General features: G+C 53.3%; 5 protein-coding genes across 5 annotated transcripts; 3 read left to right on the plus strand and 2 right to left on the minus strand.

The window, feature by feature from the left end:
* Positions 1-593: 593 nt before the first annotated feature.
* On the plus strand, positions 594-2,533 carry RHO25_002997 (uncharacterized protein; the record flags this gene model as incomplete). The annotated part of the gene is made up of 4 exons (XM_023598529.2): positions 594-680; positions 734-2,014; positions 2,065-2,295; positions 2,357-2,533. The coding sequence occupies 4 exons, from the start codon at positions 594-596 to the stop codon at positions 2,531-2,533; spliced, it is 1,776 nt and encodes a 591-aa protein (XP_023455341.1).
* A 213-nt stretch (positions 2,534-2,746) lies between these two features.
* Positions 2,747-4,798, minus strand: RHO25_002998 (uncharacterized protein; the record flags this gene model as incomplete). The annotated part of the gene is made up of 5 exons (XM_023598530.1): positions 2,747-2,847; positions 2,918-3,015; positions 3,073-3,257; positions 3,311-3,790; positions 3,860-4,798. 5 exons carry the CDS (start codon positions 4,796-4,798, stop codon positions 2,747-2,749), a joined length of 1,803 nt encoding a protein of 600 aa, XP_023455334.1.
* Positions 4,799-5,943: 1,145 nt separating this feature from the next.
* On the plus strand, positions 5,944-6,426 carry RHO25_002999 (uncharacterized protein; the record flags this gene model as incomplete). Its single annotated transcript, XM_065602337.1, has 1 exon — positions 5,944-6,426. One exon carries the CDS (start codon positions 5,944-5,946, stop codon positions 6,424-6,426), a length of 483 nt encoding a protein of 160 aa, XP_065458409.1.
* Positions 6,427-7,949: 1,523 nt separating this feature from the next.
* Positions 7,950-9,440, minus strand: RHO25_003000 (uncharacterized protein; the record flags this gene model as incomplete). The annotated part of the gene is made up of 3 exons (XM_023598531.2): positions 7,950-8,237; positions 8,295-8,439; positions 8,491-9,440. The coding sequence occupies 3 exons, from the start codon at positions 9,438-9,440 to the stop codon at positions 7,950-7,952; spliced, it is 1,383 nt and encodes a 460-aa protein (XP_023455335.2).
* Positions 9,441-15,207: 5,767 nt separating this feature from the next.
* On the plus strand, positions 15,208-17,115 carry RHO25_003001 (uncharacterized protein; the record flags this gene model as incomplete). The annotated part of the gene is made up of 3 exons (XM_023598532.2): positions 15,208-15,297; positions 15,351-15,716; positions 15,793-17,115. 3 exons carry the CDS (start codon positions 15,208-15,210, stop codon positions 17,113-17,115), a joined length of 1,779 nt encoding a protein of 592 aa, XP_023455390.1.
* Between the last annotated feature and the right edge of the window lie 183 nt (positions 17,116-17,298).

The raw sequence follows: 17,298 nt of genomic DNA on the forward strand, positions 1-17,298 counted from the left end.
ATCTATAGAAGTATGCACGCAATCTCGTCGTCACTGATGGAAGTTGGTGTCGAGTGAATCCCTTTGGAAGAAGGTAGAATCTTCGTTCTGGTGCGGAGGGTCCTGCCTCAGACTCAAAGCAATAGCTGTCTGCCGTAGTACGTGTGCATGTGTATACAATGTGCGATCGAGTTTGACCAGAGCTTTGTGGCGCCGTGTAGAACAAGTAGTAGACGCAGGCTGTCGTGTATAGTATCAATTCCACGCATGTGAGAAGGAGAGAAGACGAGACTGCCTCGGGCGGTCCGCTCCGCTCTTCGAACTCGTACCCGTATTCGTATTCTTATTCGTATTCGTCAAGGTCAAGTCGCACCCTTTCCACCCAGTTCACATTAACACTCGCGTTCGACTCGTTCACATCACCACAAACTCCACTACAATGTCGGGCGGCGCTGTCTCGGATTCTCTTCCCCTGTATGTTACGCAGCTTCATCATCTTACGCGTATAGCCAAACGGGCTCCGCTCCAGGCTGCAAGCATGTACATATGGCGCTGTTCGTCGCTCATGAAGGGCTACCTTATCCTTCATACACATTCTTTTGACCTGAGGAACGATGAATCTCTCACTCTCCTGCCTCCTTTTAATATCTGCTCTCCTCAATCCCGCCACTGCCTTGATTAACGCCGACGTCTGCAAATGTGTATGATGTCCTGTTTCCCAGCTCGAAGGACATATGTGCTGATCAGATTTTAGCTTCCCAACGACGAATGCTGGCCAAAGGATGAAGCCTGGTCTCAGCTGAACTCAACAGTCAATGGACGTCTCATCCGTAGTAAACCTCCGGCCTCCGTCTGCTATCCCGAAGAGAGCAACTATGACCCAGAAGCCTGTAGCCGAGTCTTCGAAAATTGGGAATCTTCCTACTGGCATGCTGATGATCCCATCTCCATTGACTCACCTCCGCGCTATGCTTGTCACCCGATCTATCCTAATGGCACGAGTATCCATGGAGATCCCACCGCCGGCGAGAGAGGATGTGGAGGCGACTCGTACCCGGTGTTCGTTGTCAATGCATCTAGCGTCTCCGATGTCCAGGCTGGGGTGGAATTTGCCCGCAGACATTCTGTCAAGCTCAATGTGAAGAGCACTGGTCATGGACGCAGCTCCATCCCAGGAAGTCTATCGATCTGGACGCATTACTTCAGAGGCAAAGAGTTTCATACGAACTTCGTCCCTCAAGGAGCCAACTCCAGTACCAACGCAACCTCCATGGCTGTCACCTTTGGAGCAGGAATTCTCGATCGGGAAGCCTTCGAGTTTGCGGCAGAGCATGACGCCGTTGTCGTTGGAGGCACGGATTCGACAGTCGGCCTTGTTGGATGGGCTGGTGCTGGGGGTCATGGCTACTTGACTGGTGGATATGGTATGGGGGCCGACAGCTTCTTGGAAGTCACTGTGGTTACGCCCAGTGGTGAAATCGTCGTCGCCAACGCATACCAGCACGCCGATCTCTTTTGGGCCATCGGTGGTGGTGGTGCCGGCACTTGGGGTGTCGTTGTATCTCTGACTGTGAAGGCTCATCCCATGCCAAGTACGGCGATGTGGTCGCTCTCACTCACTGCACAGAACGGAACCACGGCTTCAGAGTGGTACAAAGTTGCTGCAGAACTCTTCGCCGACATTCCACGACAAAGAGACCTGGGGCTGTCAGGGTATCAGACGCTGGGTGGACCGCCTTTAGTGGTGACCAACGCCATGTTCGGGTACGATATGTCGCGTGAAGCTGTAGAAAAAATCACCGGGCCTCTCTTGCAACAGCTTGAGACGCAAAATTCGACTGCCCAGGTCGATTCCAACATTGTCATGTTCCCCAAATGGATCGATGTTTTCCATCAGTTCAACTTGACGCTGCCGGTGGGTGGGGCCACCGGCGGTACCACAGCCGCTAGGCTACTTCCTGACAGCAGTCTCACTGATACTGAGACCTTCGCTCGAGTCTTGGAGAACATTGGTCCCAGCCTGGACAAGCCGAAAGTGGGTGGCACCGTACCCTCCGCACTGAGCTGGCTAACGAAGTATTACAGGACAAATTCAGATCCGGGCGTTCCATATCTGGCACTGCCACCGGGTCATCGCGAAAGGTCGACAATGCGCTGAACCCCGCCTGGCGTGATACTGCGGTCCACTTCATCGTGAGTGAGTCATGGCCACATGACACACCTTCCGAAGTAGTCGACGAAGCAATGGCTGCAATGGAGCAGTCCGCATATCAGCTCAGATCAATTGCTCCAGACTCTGGGGCTTACATCAACGAGGTAAGCAAGCTCCACATCAACTGATGAGGTAGGTATGCATAGCGCTAACGTATTTCAATAGCGCGGCGACTTCGTTCCTGACTGGCAGAAAACTCTCTACGGCGACAACTATTCCCGCCTCCTGGCCATCAAGCACAAATACGATCCCGAGAGCGTTCAGTGGTGCGAACTCTGTGTCGGAAGCGACGAGTGGTATGAACGTGAGGATGGAAGATTTTGCAAGCAATCGTGGGCGTAGTCAGAATGTTCGGCAACATTCGATTGGCCACACGCTGATTGCGAAATATCCGATATGCATGCGCGGTTGGAAAAGAATCCGAAAGAAATTCACGGAAACGGGACTGTTACCAGTGCCTGGGTGGCATATATTCCCCCAAGACCTGAGACATCTGGCGGATTTCATAGTCATGAACTCGTTTCATCATTCTTCCGATCGCACCTCCACTGCCCATCACAGTAATCGAAAGTTCTTGAACTTGCGCACATTCATGTATTTCCTCAGTCCAGAATCGATCTGGTTCGGGGCGTTGTTCTCGGTAAACTCCCTCCAAGCTTGAGAGTAGACGTCAGCATGGGCAGTTTCAAATCGAACTCCATGTACCACGGAGAAAAGAATACTTACGTTCACACGTCTGCGCAATAACGCCCGGAATCTCGTCACGCTGCATCACCTCATCGGGCTTCTGTACGACATTGACGTAAAGTCCTTGACCGACGTGCCTGCAAAAGTGGTTAGTCACCTTAAGCTTCTACATCTCTAGAGAGGGCTTTACTTACCATGCGATGTGGCAGTGGAACCCCCACACTCCGGGGTTATTGCTGATGAGCTGAGCTACCAGATATCCGTTTGGTTTCAAGCTTGCAATATCACGCCTTGCTGGATTGTTAGGACGCACGGCGTTGATCCCATTGTACTTGCCCACGCCTTCGTCGACAATGTACATATTTTGGCCATGGATGTGCTGTATCGTGGTCAGTAGGTCGTTCCTCAAAGTTTGACAGATGCCAAGATTACCATAGGGTGCCCAAACGGCACGTTGTTCTCAAAGATGAACCGGATTGTCTCGTTGCGACCAAAGTTGTAGACGTTCCATTCTGGGTTATCGGGATAAGATGTGTTGCCATTGTACGTCAAATTGAGGAGCGGGAAGTTGTAATTTGCGCGGAACGTCTGCCCGTTCATGAGGTAAGATGTATGACCAGTAGCGTTGACAGTTTGTGTAATCTTGATTGTCACCGTGGTGTCTGGAGGGTCAAGTTTGATGGGATAGAACGGTTCTGTTTTGGTCAAAGCAGCATCTCCGCAGTCGATGAGGGTTGGCTGTACGAAGTCAAAATTTGGTAGCGAGTTTGGCCTTCTCTGCGTGTCAACACCAGCGTAGTAGACCGCTGCCAGTGCGAATGGCTGTGCGGCGAGAGCACAAAGAACTGGCTGACGAACACGCAGCCAGTATGCACTAGCTCTCTGATTGGCGGTAACGAGAACATCGATGCGCTGGCCAACGAAAAGAGTGATGAACTTGGTCGTCGTCGCCAACGACTTCGTAGCGATCAAGCCTTATACGACAATGTCGTGTTGATCCAGACTAATGACCATGTACCCAGCAGCGGCGGTATTGATGAAGCGTAGCAAATGGGTCTTGCCTCTCGTGAAGCCAAATTTGGCCAAAGGCGCACCAGGCGTGCATTGAGTGCCTGCAGGAGCATTGGAGCAGTCGGCGCTCATTCTGCCTTGAATCAAAGTGTTGCTCGAGGTCACAAGAGCAGCAATAGCAGGGTTGTTGCTCATTGACTGCTGAACCAATTCATAGTAGTCCTTGTTGTACTTGTCGCTGACGAGGATCGGTCCCAGATCGACGTAGTCTTGTGTAGGATAGTTGTCCGTGGGCCCGTGTATGATCATTGGTCCTAGGATACCACCAGCATACTGTGCAGAGTAGTGAGCATGCCACCAGCTCGATCCGTATATATCCGCCTGGAATCTGTATACGAAGGTCTCTCCTGGAGCAATGGGACACATGTGCACTGAAGGCACACCATCATACCAAGGTGTCTTCTTTTGCAGCAAACCGTGCCAGTGTATCGCCGTGCCCTCAGCAGGGTTGTCGATGGAGTTGGTCACTGTTACTTCAATCCAATCACCCCAATTCGCTTCGATCATGGGGCCAGGGAATTGTCCATTGACAACAATCATTGGTGTGGGAACCCCATCCGGCGCGAGAGTCATACGAGCGATGTTAAAATTGTAGTATCGCGTGACACCAGTATCTGGCGTTACCTCGTACACATTCGTACCCCCGGCTGTTTGGTTGCCCCATGGTATGCCCTGGCTGCCACCTAGGAACTTGGGTAGGATGGGTGTTGGTAGAAGTCCCAGCGGCGTCGGGCCATTCTGTAGCAGACCAGGGATGATCGAGAGCAGGACGCCTGTCGAGGCAAGGAGGTTGTTAATAAAGGTAACATTGCCCAGGCCATCAAGCAGGGGCATTAGTAGGCTGGCCATGATTGCAGCGATATGTCCTGCAAGTGCTGCAGCCTTACTCCAGGCAATGCTGCAAGGCCGGAACTGTTATGCATCTTGTATCTCGCACTTCGCGACGGCTACAGCGTGTAGGAGGTCCAGCGCGTAGGCTGCCCAGAAGAAAAGCAAACCATTGCTGAATCAGGCGTCTGATCTTCTTGTCATGGCACCGCATAACAAGTCACTAGACTATTGATTAGCGGGCTCGTTTGCTGAAGCCAATGATGGGCTTCGCGCTGAACGTTGTTTTTGTGATCGGCACCAAGCCAGCCACTCAGCTTCAAAAGGATCAGCACCGCATCGCGCCGCCCGCATGTCTATACTTTTGCACTCTCTGCATCTGGTAATCGCTATACCCCAAGTGCCGACGACTCGACTGCTTCGACTCGCTAGGTATACGAAGAGGGCATACTTTGCGCTGATCAGTGCGGAGTTACTTAGGGGCGCGATGGCGAATGCTGTACGTTGTCTAGCCTGTGAAAATCTCGATTGGGCGATGCTGCCTGTCGCACATGCTTCTGTCGGCCAGGAGAATGTCCTTCACCCACGTCCATAGCATCGGGAAGTATCTGAATTGATCTAGTGTGGGTGAGAGTCCTTAGTTGTCGTTTCCGTCACCAAGAGTCAAGCTTCAGCAATATAAGTGCGGTCCACTGGCGACAGAATAGTTGAGATGTGGTCATTCAAGCGGATCTCGGAGTCAGGAGTTCGACGTCGGCGACCGCCAATTGTTACATCTCCGACGCACGATATGGTGCAGTTTTGGGCCTTCAGTGCTGTTCAAGGCCTGGAGCCGCCTTCTCCCGAACATTCAGGTGTGAAAGTGAAGCTGCAGAACTCTACTAATGCCTCCCACACATCTTACATCCACAACCAACGACTGTTCAGCTCAAGGCAATATCGAGATTGTCTCTGCGCATCATGCCGACATCTGAGGAAACTGGCGCGGGCCAGAATCAGCTTGACCAGTACATGGCGCAATCGGAGGAAGGCGCTTCGACAATGAGACGTGCAAGAGAGGACGACCTACAAGACCTCACTCCACCGAGCTGCAGGAGAAGATCAAGAGCCTTGACTCGCAGCAATTGCAGTCTAGCAAATCGGTAGAGACTGCTCAGGCCCGGATCATGGAGCTTGAAAATGAGACCGAGCAGGCCAACAACGCCAAATCCAGACTGGAGACGGAAGTGGGCCAGCTTCAGCAGGAAATCAACAACATGCGCTATGCGCACGCCTTGGCTGATTCAGAGGAGGCCACTTGTCTCCGTGCCATCGATAAAGATCACCAATTGTGTCCGACCAAGTTGCAAGCTGCCTTCAATCAATGGGCACAGAGCGAAGCTGCTCGCCAGAGCGCAGTCACTGCTCACGCAGACTGTGTCGATGCGAAGGAGGCCGCCCGTCTTTCCAGGGTGGACGAAGAACACCAATCATGCGCGGCCAGATTGCACGCCGTCTCCGAAGATCTGATGGAGAGCGAAGCCGCTCGCACTGCCGCCGTCGCTGCTCACGCCGATTGTGCGAAAGAGTGTAAGGATTGTCAGGAGCTGGCGGTGGCTCTCGAGAGCCTCGAACGTGAGGTGAAGGAGATTGACAGGAGCCTCCAGTAAAGGCCTGCATCCACTTTGTTGTGCTTCTGCTAAGCGTCGATGCTTGATTGTGTTTCGTGTGTCATGCATTGCTGTTCTAATCCGATCGATGGGATTATAGGTGAAGACAGGCATTCGGAGGGGAAAGAAGCGGAGACATTGCGTTTCCTGCGAGTGCAACTGTACTCTATCAAAGCGAATCTGCTCAATTCGACTCTTACGCTGTGTCTTGCACGACCTGCCACGACAAGAACCATTGCCCGAATGTACTGACATCATCAGTTGTGCAAGGTGCCGATATCGTGGAACTGATGCTCGCGAACATTGCGGCAGCGGTACACATATCATGACTCTCAAACGTCGACGCCCTAGCTCTGTCGTCCTTTACCACCTTTAATCGCTTCAACGGGGTTATTCTGATGGAAACACGCAATCCTACACCTCACGCTCCAGACTATCGGCAAGTCGATGTTTCCCACAGCCAGGACACCTGATCGCTTCGAAAGCTACGTGGAACCAGAGTCAAGGCAGCAAGTTGCCTTTTCTCCGGAAGCTCGCCGCGTTTCTGTCCTTAAACTGATCGTCATCTGATGGCTTCCTGGAATTCACGAAGCCAGATATACCTGAACCTTGCACGTACTACTCTGAGAATCCGTGCCCTCTGTGATTCATGTCATGCCCACATTGAGCAGCAGACAATGAGCGCCTGCGCTCAGAGTAAGGACGTGGGCATCTTAATGATCTCTGGCTAGTCCACCTACCCATGTCATGAGCTAATCGCAGGTTCGTTCGCTTTCAAGGAGTCTCACATCCAGAGATACCAGGTACCTATTCAATGCTCTCCAGATCTCCACGGCACCCAGTCCAGACACCTTCTTGACATTCAGTAGCGTACTGGTATTCAATTGATCAGAGAATAGACCAACGTGCCTCCGGATTTCTGACGGAATGATGCTTGCATCTTCCTACTTGGTTAGAGTTCGAATGGCCGCCAACTGATTCTGTTCCCAGAGACAAGAGGAACTGCTTGCAGCTCTCCAAAAATCGATGATAAGCCAACCACGCTGCTTCTTGAGTTCTGTTGGCATTCAAAAATGAATTCTGGCGGAGCGATGGCGTCCAGCTGTGCTGTTTCTGAATCCATGAAGCTGCCCAACTCTTGTCCATTTGTATGCTTGGATGCATCCAGGGGGGTTTGAATCCAGAGGCACGAGGCCCAACAATAGGCTCTCCGAGTCTCCATGGCTTTCAAGATGGAAAGTTTCTGGAGCTCAAGCGGCAGACAACAACGTTGATGGACAGAGATAAGAGGACCGTATCAAAGGCTTCGGCCAGTCAATACTTCTCAATCTGTGCCTCATTTGGAGCTCCAGTGGCATACAACGAGTCTCTCAAGCAGAGACACCAGCAAGATACGGAATTTCAAAACGGCAATGAGACAAATGTAAACCCCACGTGCTTTCATTATGTGTATTATGGACACCCAAGCACCGAAAAAGGACAGAATAAACGACACAAAACCCACTCTCCAGCCCAAAACACACTCAACGAACCCACAAATTGCCCTCCACCTTGCCCCGGAGGGCCTCCTTCGCGCGGAGGTAACTGCCGTAGCAGTCGAAAGTGGCATGGCAGCCCGTTGGGCGCCAGTCCGCGCGGTAGTCGCCGAAGCGACGAAGGAGGCCCTCCACCTCGTGCGAGTATGGGGTGGCGCCGTCGGTGCGGAGCACGCAGAGAGAGTGCTTGGCGTAGCTGCGCTCCGCACGCAGAAGACGACCACCCAGGGTCAGGCCCTTGACTCGCTTGATGGCGAGGTCGACGCACAGGGGTGTCTGCCGACTGGTTAGCTTGACGTGACAGTGAATCGTCGAGGTAATGAGGTGACATACGTAGAATTGGACCAACGCGTGTGGTCGCACGGCATCTCCGCTGTATGTGCGGGCCACGGTGATGAAGCATGTGCCCGAGCCCACCGAGCGAAGGGTCTCTCCCAGCCCAGTGATGAGCTGGAGGTCGGTGAATGAAGCCGGGAGGCTAGGACAGGGTCAGCGATTGTTCGAGCGAGGGATCGGTAAAGCAACTTACTTTCCAACGAAGAGCACGGCGTCGGCGGCCAGGTGCAGCTGGGCGTTCTCGAAGCAGGCCTGGTGGTAGTCGAGCAGCTTTTGGTTGTATGCGGGACCGAAGCGGGTGTCGATTGGGACGAGAAGGTCTCCGACAGATGGCATGCACATGTCTTCGGTAGGCGTGTACCGGTTGGTGCCGTTGGCAATGCTGGCACGGAAGGACGCCGGTGGTGAGTCGGTGATGTCGGACAGGTTGGTGTCCGAGGAGAAAGTAGCCGGTGCAGAGGCGGTCGATGCTGGCGATCTCCACACGGAGTCGCTGGGCAAGGCGAGAAGTGGGTTCTTGAAGACATCTGGGTGGTTGATGTCCTCCTCGCGGTACTTGTCAGCAAATCTGTGGAGCCACGGGTCTCTGGGCATCTCCAGCTCGACCATGCCATCGACTTCGCGGTGAAGGAATTTGCCTTTGTACTTGGTTTCGAGAGGTCGGGCGGCACGGTAGGTGAATTCTACCTGAATCATGTTTTCGAGGTTGTGGTACAGCTGGGTGGTGATGGCAAGCTGGCTGCGGGCTGGGACGTTGTCTTTCACCACGGCGGCGAGATGCTGGAGTGCATAGGCGAAGTCATCGGAGCGAGCCAGAGCGAAATCTGAGTGAATGGCAATGTCTTTGAAACAGTCGTCGATGAAGCGGCGAAATTTCATCAAGTGGTTGGACTCGTGAAACATGCAGAAGCCATTCGCCTTGAGGTCGCAGTACTTGTCGGTGGCGAAGGCTTGGTCGATTGGCTCAGAGGAGCCTCCGTTGTAGTGAACGACGCGGCCACCGTCGATGAAGCGAATGGTAGCTCTCTGCGCGCGGTTGTCGGTGAGGGCGATGGCAGCCATATGAGCGGGGGACTTGCCCTCAGTACGCATCTGGACGAGACGCTCGAACTTGTCGTTGCGGGTGGAGGTGGCAGTAGACATGATGGTAGGGTTGATGGTGTGAAGGGTTGCTGGAGAGCGATGCAATGCTAGTCGTGACGGTGGTGTGTAGAGTTGCCGGAGAGCGAAGCGGTCTCAGCAATGTCGATAGTGTGCGGAAGCGCCGAAGGGCAATGCAGTGATGGTGGTGAGAGTGTGGTGTGGCTGGAGAGCGATGTTGTGCAAGTAGCAGTGGTGATAGTCTATTCGAGTGCTGATGAGCGACTCTGTACCGGCAGTGATGTTGCTGAAGTGCTGAAGAGCAATGCAATGCTGGTGATGAGGGTGTCCTGTCGCCGGAAAGCGATGTAATGGAAGCGGCAGTGGGTATGTTCCGTCAAAAAGCTGAAGAGCAATGCTGTGCCGGCAGTGATGGCGCTGAAGTGCTGATACGTGATGTAATGCTGGTGATGAGGGTGGTGTATGCTGCTGGTGGAGCGCGATGCAGTGGTAGACGAGAAGTGGATGGATGTAGACGAGCGATTGCTGGTGCAAAGCGATGCGAGCGATATGCTGTGATGATGTGAAGTCGACGAGGAAGAGTTGGCGGTGGGCGAGACGAAACTATTTGTGCTGTCCGCCACCGGACGCGTGAGACGCAAATTGAAGGAAACAGCAAGAGCGCAGGGGGCCGTGCACCACAACATTGAGCAGGCGCGATGGACCATGTGGGTCACAATCGCAATACCATGCGAATTTGGTATGCGGAGGATGCGCTGAACGAGACGGTCATGATGGTGCAGCTCATAATGATGTGCGATGTCGGGTTATGGAGTTCTTTACGATTGAAGCTGGCAATTCTCGTGAACTGCCTGCAGGGTGAAGCCAAAGTGACCCCAAAGCCACATACGAGCCAATACACCACAATATTGCAAATCGCATACTACGCGCCCCATGTGTTCACTTTAGTCGTGCTCACAGGAAACAGAATACTCGCGTGGGCGGTGTGGTGGTCGAGAACGAGCCTTTGGACCGTAGCTACTGCGGTGGAAGCCGCGCTGTGTGAAGCCAAGATGACCAGTGACGAGTGAATCAAGGCCACACAATCTTCAGAAACGCGACGAGATTCTTTCGGATGAACGGGATCGCATTCAGTGCGAAGTACATGCTTAGGCACATGTCTTTGGCGCTGCAGCACAATACCATAGGCTCGAATGTGGCGGCGAAAGCATCTACAGAACAACTTCACTGGGTTTCAGATGGATGCCAGACAATCAACAGCAGTGTGAGCGCGATGCGCAAGCATTGTAAGCAAGCGCAGTGCTGCAAGATGCTCAGCGTAATGTCTTCTGGCCCGCCAACCCCTTCGCCAGTGCTTGAAATGCCCGCGTGTGTGTCCATAATATCATTCCTAGTGTGTCATAAAGGCAGACATACCGCAAAAGCTGTCTACCAAATGCCAGAAAGCTTTATTGCGGCCATTAACATGCTGTCAGCGGATGAGCACCTCCTTCTACCCGTTGGTCAAGGCCCTATATCACAAAGTGGTCAAGCAGAACAGAACGGTCACACGCTTGACAAGGATGGGATCGCCATCGGAAGCGGACCAACGACGAGACTCACTCAATGCGCATTTAGAAGTCTCTGCGTTGACCGTAACGCACATGCAGACATGAATCGATGTAGATCGCAGTTTCTAGACTCATCCAGCACTGCAAATGCCTTGTCTTCCGCCACGCCATATCTGTTTCAAATGCCATTCATCAAACGCGCCCCATAGACATCGGGCGTCTACAGACCTACCGTTTTATGTCCAAAGATGTTCTCCCTGCTCTTCTCTACCTCCTCGTGCTCTTCCTGAAAGTTTCACACCACAATGCCCGGTGACCAATCCATGTACTCGTATTCTCACTCTTCTGTCGGTGCAATCCTCGCGGACTTTCCAGCCTCCCAACCGCTCAGCTCATCGCTAGCGCAGCTTGTAGTTCACTCTGCTCTTCCCGTTGCCCAATGTCCATCAACTATGCCTCCCTGGTACCCTGCTCTTTCGATATCTCCCGTCCAATTTTGTTCACCGTCGCCCTTATCCCGTAATCCCCATTCCTGTTCGTTCGTCTTGCTCCTCCACCTTTCCTCACATCAATTGTCGCTGCTCTTCCACGTCTGTACTGCTGCAGTGGTCGAATCGGATTGAAGGGGGCGATTTGTGGATGGCGGCAGCCTTGCGGGCAACAACGGAACACCGTCAGGATGTCAGCGAGGCTCAGGGGAGCGAGATGGGTTCGCTGCTCAACTTTGAGTCGTCAATGGCGCAGTCGTTAATGGTGGTGTGTATCTTTAGGGTCGCGTTGTCGCTCGGAATGGGTCAAGGTCGTGATGAGGACCAGGGTGTGGGCTCGTGGGCTCGTGGGACCGCTGTTGGTAGTGCGCAGGGGCAGTGGAGAAGCGTGATCGTTGCGAAGGAGTGCGAAGGGAGTTGTTCTGGTGGTTGTTGCGGTTGTTCAAAGCGGCTGCTGCGCTCATTCATTGGTATGGATCTGTCAGATCGTCGGCAGTGGCATTGGAAAGGCAATGGAGAGTTCGGTAGGTGTGTTCGGAGGCACCGCGTGCAGGTTGAGCTGCTCGTTTGGAGTGAGGGCTGGCGTTCGTTGTCAGGTTGCGCATTGAAACCTAAAGAAATGATGTTCGTGTGGTCAGTGAGGAAGTTGGACCATCATTAGTCCAGCTACATGCTACAGGGCGCCGCACATTGCTCGTCTTGGCCGTACCATGTCAAAGCGCGTAGGCGCAGGACGATGAATAGTATGCTCTGGCAATTTCTATGGTGGGTCAGATGTTCTTTGAGGATGTAGGAGCTACCTGTTGTGCTAAACGTGCTGTAAGGCAGCCAAGGCTATGGCGAAACAGCCAGGAACATCTAGCTCCAAGCTTCACTACTTGCTCTGCTGTCCTCCCTTCCAGCTGGGAATGACTACGACTACACGACCTAGCTCTTGCTTCTCCCTTGAAGCCCTACCTCCGCGACCACTGTGACAGTTTGCTTGCTGTCCTTTCGGACGAATTCCATAGCCGGTTCAGGAATTGTCCTTGAGGCCTCAAAGGACACCAAGTCCGAAAGACATTCGTTCTATGGACCACACGAAAGACCACCAATTGGCAGTCCGAAGACCGCACAAAGAGCACGCGCGCAGCAACGGCTCCGTCTTGAGCCTCCCCTATTCGAACTTCGCATTAGTCAAAGACCCGCTGGTCGCTGGTCGCCAGCAGTTTTACGACCTGACAGAACCGACATGGTAAGTTGACTACTGATGCAAACCCACGCCGAGCTGGTCCCTCAAGCCAGTCCATCGCATGACAGTGAGCATGGTCGGAGGGGTCTCTTGCAGCATATTGACACTCGCAGGTTCTCTTGCCCAGGAGCGGCTTGGAACTCGTGACGGCACCGCCATCAGGATCAGCATTGCTATCGAGCCAAGCATTTGATCTCTAGCCACCACTTGGAGATTGTCCCTCCGGCTTCGACCATCCGTCTTAACGCAACAGCCACTTCAGGGACGACGAGAAGCTTAATACGAGCGGCTTTGGTGTTCTGAGCAGATGTGCCAATGACCTGCACTGAACCATTTGGCCTTGACTTGGAACAGTAAGCAGAGCCAACGGTGGCATCAGATGAGTGACACCGACGACAACAGAGCAGCGACCTGGAGGAAAGTTCAATGCGGCCACTCTTTCCACCTAGTTGACCAAAGCAAACAGACAGATATTTCAAACGACTTCCGTGGGACAAAGGCCCCTTCTCCGACTTCCTCGAACGAACGAACGTATCCACAACCGCTGGCGGTAATGCAATTGATCAACATCGTCCCCGAGCTTCTTCCCAAAGATGCAAGCACGACTTCGCAAGTTCGACCCTTTCGGCCTCGACCGCCTCGATCTTCCGCAAACAATGGTCTTCGGGAGGGGCGTGAGAGGGAAAGCAGAGCGATAATTTGATTGGGGCCTCAATGGAAGCCAGGTCGAAGAGCAGGGCTTGAAATCATTATCACGACAAGGGACGATATGCTGGGCCAGAAAGACCGGAAAGAATCGATCAGCCTCAAGTGGTGATATCCCTCAGGCTGTGACAACGAATTAGCTTGATCCAAGCATGATCGTCGTCATGAGGGAGGAGACAAAAGAGCTAGGCAGACCCAACAATACCAATTCGGAGCAGGAGATTCACCATCTCCACACAGTGCTTACTCTACACCAAGTCAATACAATTGCCTACACTGGAGCAGAGAATCGCTGGATCGGAAGCACGTCCTTCCCAGTGCGGACTAGCTTGGTCCCCGGAAGAGGCAACAATCTGCCGCAACTTGGACCAAGAATATTGCAACCTGATTGCGTACTTCACCTTGAGCTTTGCGGTGACAGTTCACCTTCAAATCCAACACACGAGCAGTCCACCATGATGAGAGCTTGGCAGAGCCGGTTGGTGGAGCAGAGCACGTCTTGGTGCCCCTTCGGGTTACGGATCCAAGGGCCTCGGAATGGACATATGATGGAAATCGGACCACGACATTCGCAGAGAATGGATGCTGATCGCAAGTTGTGAAAGCAGCTCGCACGCTTTTCTGCGAGCTCATGTGTGGTCAAGTCTTCCAAGAAGAGCCAAGAAACACATTAGACTTCAAGATCGGCGCTGTGTTGTCTTGAGACAGCCAACTAGGCTCAACCATCAGCAGACCTCATCTTCAAGAGCTTGGAAGTGGCAGCCCCATCATCGCATCTGTCTGGTCCAAGGACAACATGGAGCGTGCTGTAGGCATCGGGCTGGAGCGTGAAAGGCTGGGCGGCAAGTCGCGATGTTTCAAGAGCAGGAGATGAGGGGCCGTCGGTGATGGCCGATGGGCAAGAGATACCACCAGCTGCTCACAACGGAAGGCGCAGCTCGTGCGATGACACAGGAGCCCGGGAACCAGGACGATGCCATTGTACCGATAACGCGTAGAGTGATCTGCGTTATCAGGTGCTGTGGTCCCACGACAGACGCGCAGCGCCTCGCGCTGTGGAACGCTTCTCGACTGCTTCTCCATACGATACGCCCACAGCATGTCTCAGCATAGCAATGTCCCCAGAGGAAACTTGAGATGAGGAAGAGTTCGTCGAACCGAGTTGTGCGGAGTGCAAGGATGCCACGCGAGCATAGCAGGGTGGAAAGCCGGTCGGCCGTCGCCAGGCTAGGAGTACATGGGCACAAGTACCTGCAGCAGCATGAATGGGAGCAGCGGTGGCTTGGTCATTTGGAGGAGGATGGATAGCTCGCCGGCGATGTGCGCGAGGGGAAGAGGAACGATCCTTCGGCCACGCCAAGCTTGTCAGGCGAGCGAACCTGCGAACACCCTGCAGAATTGTCCGGCTGCACCGAGTTCTTCCGGCGTCGCAATATCATCAGAAAGACACTCACAACAACGCTGTTGCCGCCACCAGATACACATCGGAAGAGGAAAAATCCAGAATTGTGTGTCAGCAAGGAACAGATGCCTGATGGAGTACTTCGACCCGAAAGAGACCACCAACTGCCAAGTCGCCAAGAAGAGCTTGAGCCGGGAAAAAGTTGGTCACCATTCGCTGGAGATATGACTTTTCCACGAGGAGCCTAGAATTCGGCACGCGAGCAGCACATGTCCCGCTAAAGGATCTGCAGGTGCAGCTACCTCTGCTGGCTTGATCTCGACTGTGTGAAAAGGACGGCCTTTTCACCTTTCAATTTCCCCTCCCAGCAGAGGAATACCGTTGTCCTTTCCCATCCGCTAGGGTCCGCGAAACCCGGCGACAAAATTCCAAGATGGGCTACTCCAGCTGGGTACACAACGCCAATGCGGCCGTCGCGAGGACTGCCGTTGGAAGATACTTCCGTTTGGAAGGAAGCGGACATGTGTGTCGTTCGCATCCGACAATCGACAATGACAAGCTGACATCCATGACCAGCCCAAAGAGCGCAAAGGAACATACTTCTTCACGGAAATTCGAGCAGGATTGGCGACATTCTTTGCAATGGCATACATCATCAGCGTGAACTCCAACATCATCTCGCAATCCGGAGGAACTTGCCGATGCGACTATGCCAACTCAGCCGATGGCGTCTGCGACACAGACCCTGCGTACATGCTTTGCGTGCAAGAAATTCGACGCGACTTGGTTACCGGAACTGCTGCAATCGCCGCTTTGACGAGTTTCTGTATGGGTCTGTTCGCCAATATGCCGATCGCGCTTGCTCCTGGAATGGGCCTCAATGCGTACTTCACCTTCAACGTGGTCGGCTATCACGGGACTGGGACTATTCCTTATGAGACGGTGAGTGTTCTTTGTGCGAGGCCATCTCTTGCATAGGATTGGAAACTTCGAAGGAACAGAAGCTAACGCCTCGCAGGCGCTGACTGCGGTCTTTATTGAAGGTCTAATCTTCGTCGCTCTCACAGTCCTCGGCTTGCGACAATGGCTTGCCCGAGCGATTCCACATTCGATCAAGATGGCAACTGGTGTCGGGATCGGTCTTTACCTAACGCTGATTGGATTGACGTACAGCGCTGGAATTGGTCTAGTCGTTGGAGCCAAATCGACACCTCTCGAACTGGCGGGATGCGTGCAATCAGCATTCGACGAAGACGGACTTTGCCCTAGTGGCGCAAAGATGAGGAACCCAACCCTCTGGATCGGAATCTTCTGCGGTGGTCTCGTGACTGTCTTCTTGATGATGTTCCGTGTCAAGGGCGCCATTATCGCTGGTATCTTGCTCGTCTCCATCATCTCCTGGCCAAGAGGAACTGAAGTGACCTACTTTCCGTACACCGAAACTGGAGACTCCGGCTTCGACTTCTTCAAGCAAGTCGTGACCTTCCGACCTATCAAGAACGTTCTCGCCGTTCAAGATTGGAGCATCGGAGAGCACGGTGGACAATTTGCAGTCGCACTCATCACCTTCCTCTACGTGGACATCCTCGACTGCACGGGCACCATGTACTCAATGGCGCAGTACTGTGGCGCCATTGATGAGAAGACCCAAGATTTTGAAGGCTCTGCGATCGCCTACCTGGTCGATGCATGGGGTGTCACTATCGGCTCCCTCTTCGGCAGCTCTCCTGTGACCGCATACATCGAATCCGGCGCTGGTATTTCCGAAGGTGGTGGCACTGGAATTACAGCTATGATCACAGGGCTCTGCTTCTTCATCTCTATCTTCTTCGCTCCGATCTTCGCTTCCATCCCACCTTGGGCTACGGGCTGCACGCTCGTGATCGTGGGCTCACTCATGACCAAGGCTGCTGCAGATATCAACTGGCGTTACATCGGAGACGCAGTCCCAGCGTTCCTCACGATCGCCATCATGCCTTTCACCTACTCAATCGCATATGGCCTCATTGCTGGAATCATCAGCTACATTGTGCTCAACGTCGGCGTCTGGCTGCTCGAGAAGGCCACCGGAAACCGCATCTCACCCAGAGACAAGGAATTGAAGGAATTCTGGACCTACAAGCTGCCCGGTGGCGTCTTCCCACCTTGGCTTACTCGCGCAGCAAAAGGAAAGAAGGATTTCTGGAAGCCGTATGATGATGAGGAAGCGCATCAGGCGAGTGGAAGGACAATTGATGGAAAGGTTGCAGGTGAGAAGATCAGCGAGGTTTCGCCTAGTCGAAGCACGGGATCGAGTGATGAGATTCAGAGAGGAGGGCAGAGTCAGGTTAAAGTGCAATAGCCCCGGCCGGAATGGTACGGCGTTTAAGACGATGAGATGTGTGACGATTGTTTCGTAGATATGTGTAATGTTGTTGATTTCCATCCCATTGCTTGTAGTACGGATAAACTGGAGGTGAAGACAGTCCAATGCTGTCAACAGATAAGTTGCCAGGGACATGAACTCTGCGCTCGCCTTCATTGG

This window comes from Cercospora beticola, chromosome 2 (genome assembly GCF_033473495.1).
Source record: "Cercospora beticola chromosome 2, complete sequence".
Classification (NCBI taxonomy): domain Eukaryota; kingdom Fungi; phylum Ascomycota; class Dothideomycetes; order Mycosphaerellales; family Mycosphaerellaceae; genus Cercospora; species Cercospora beticola.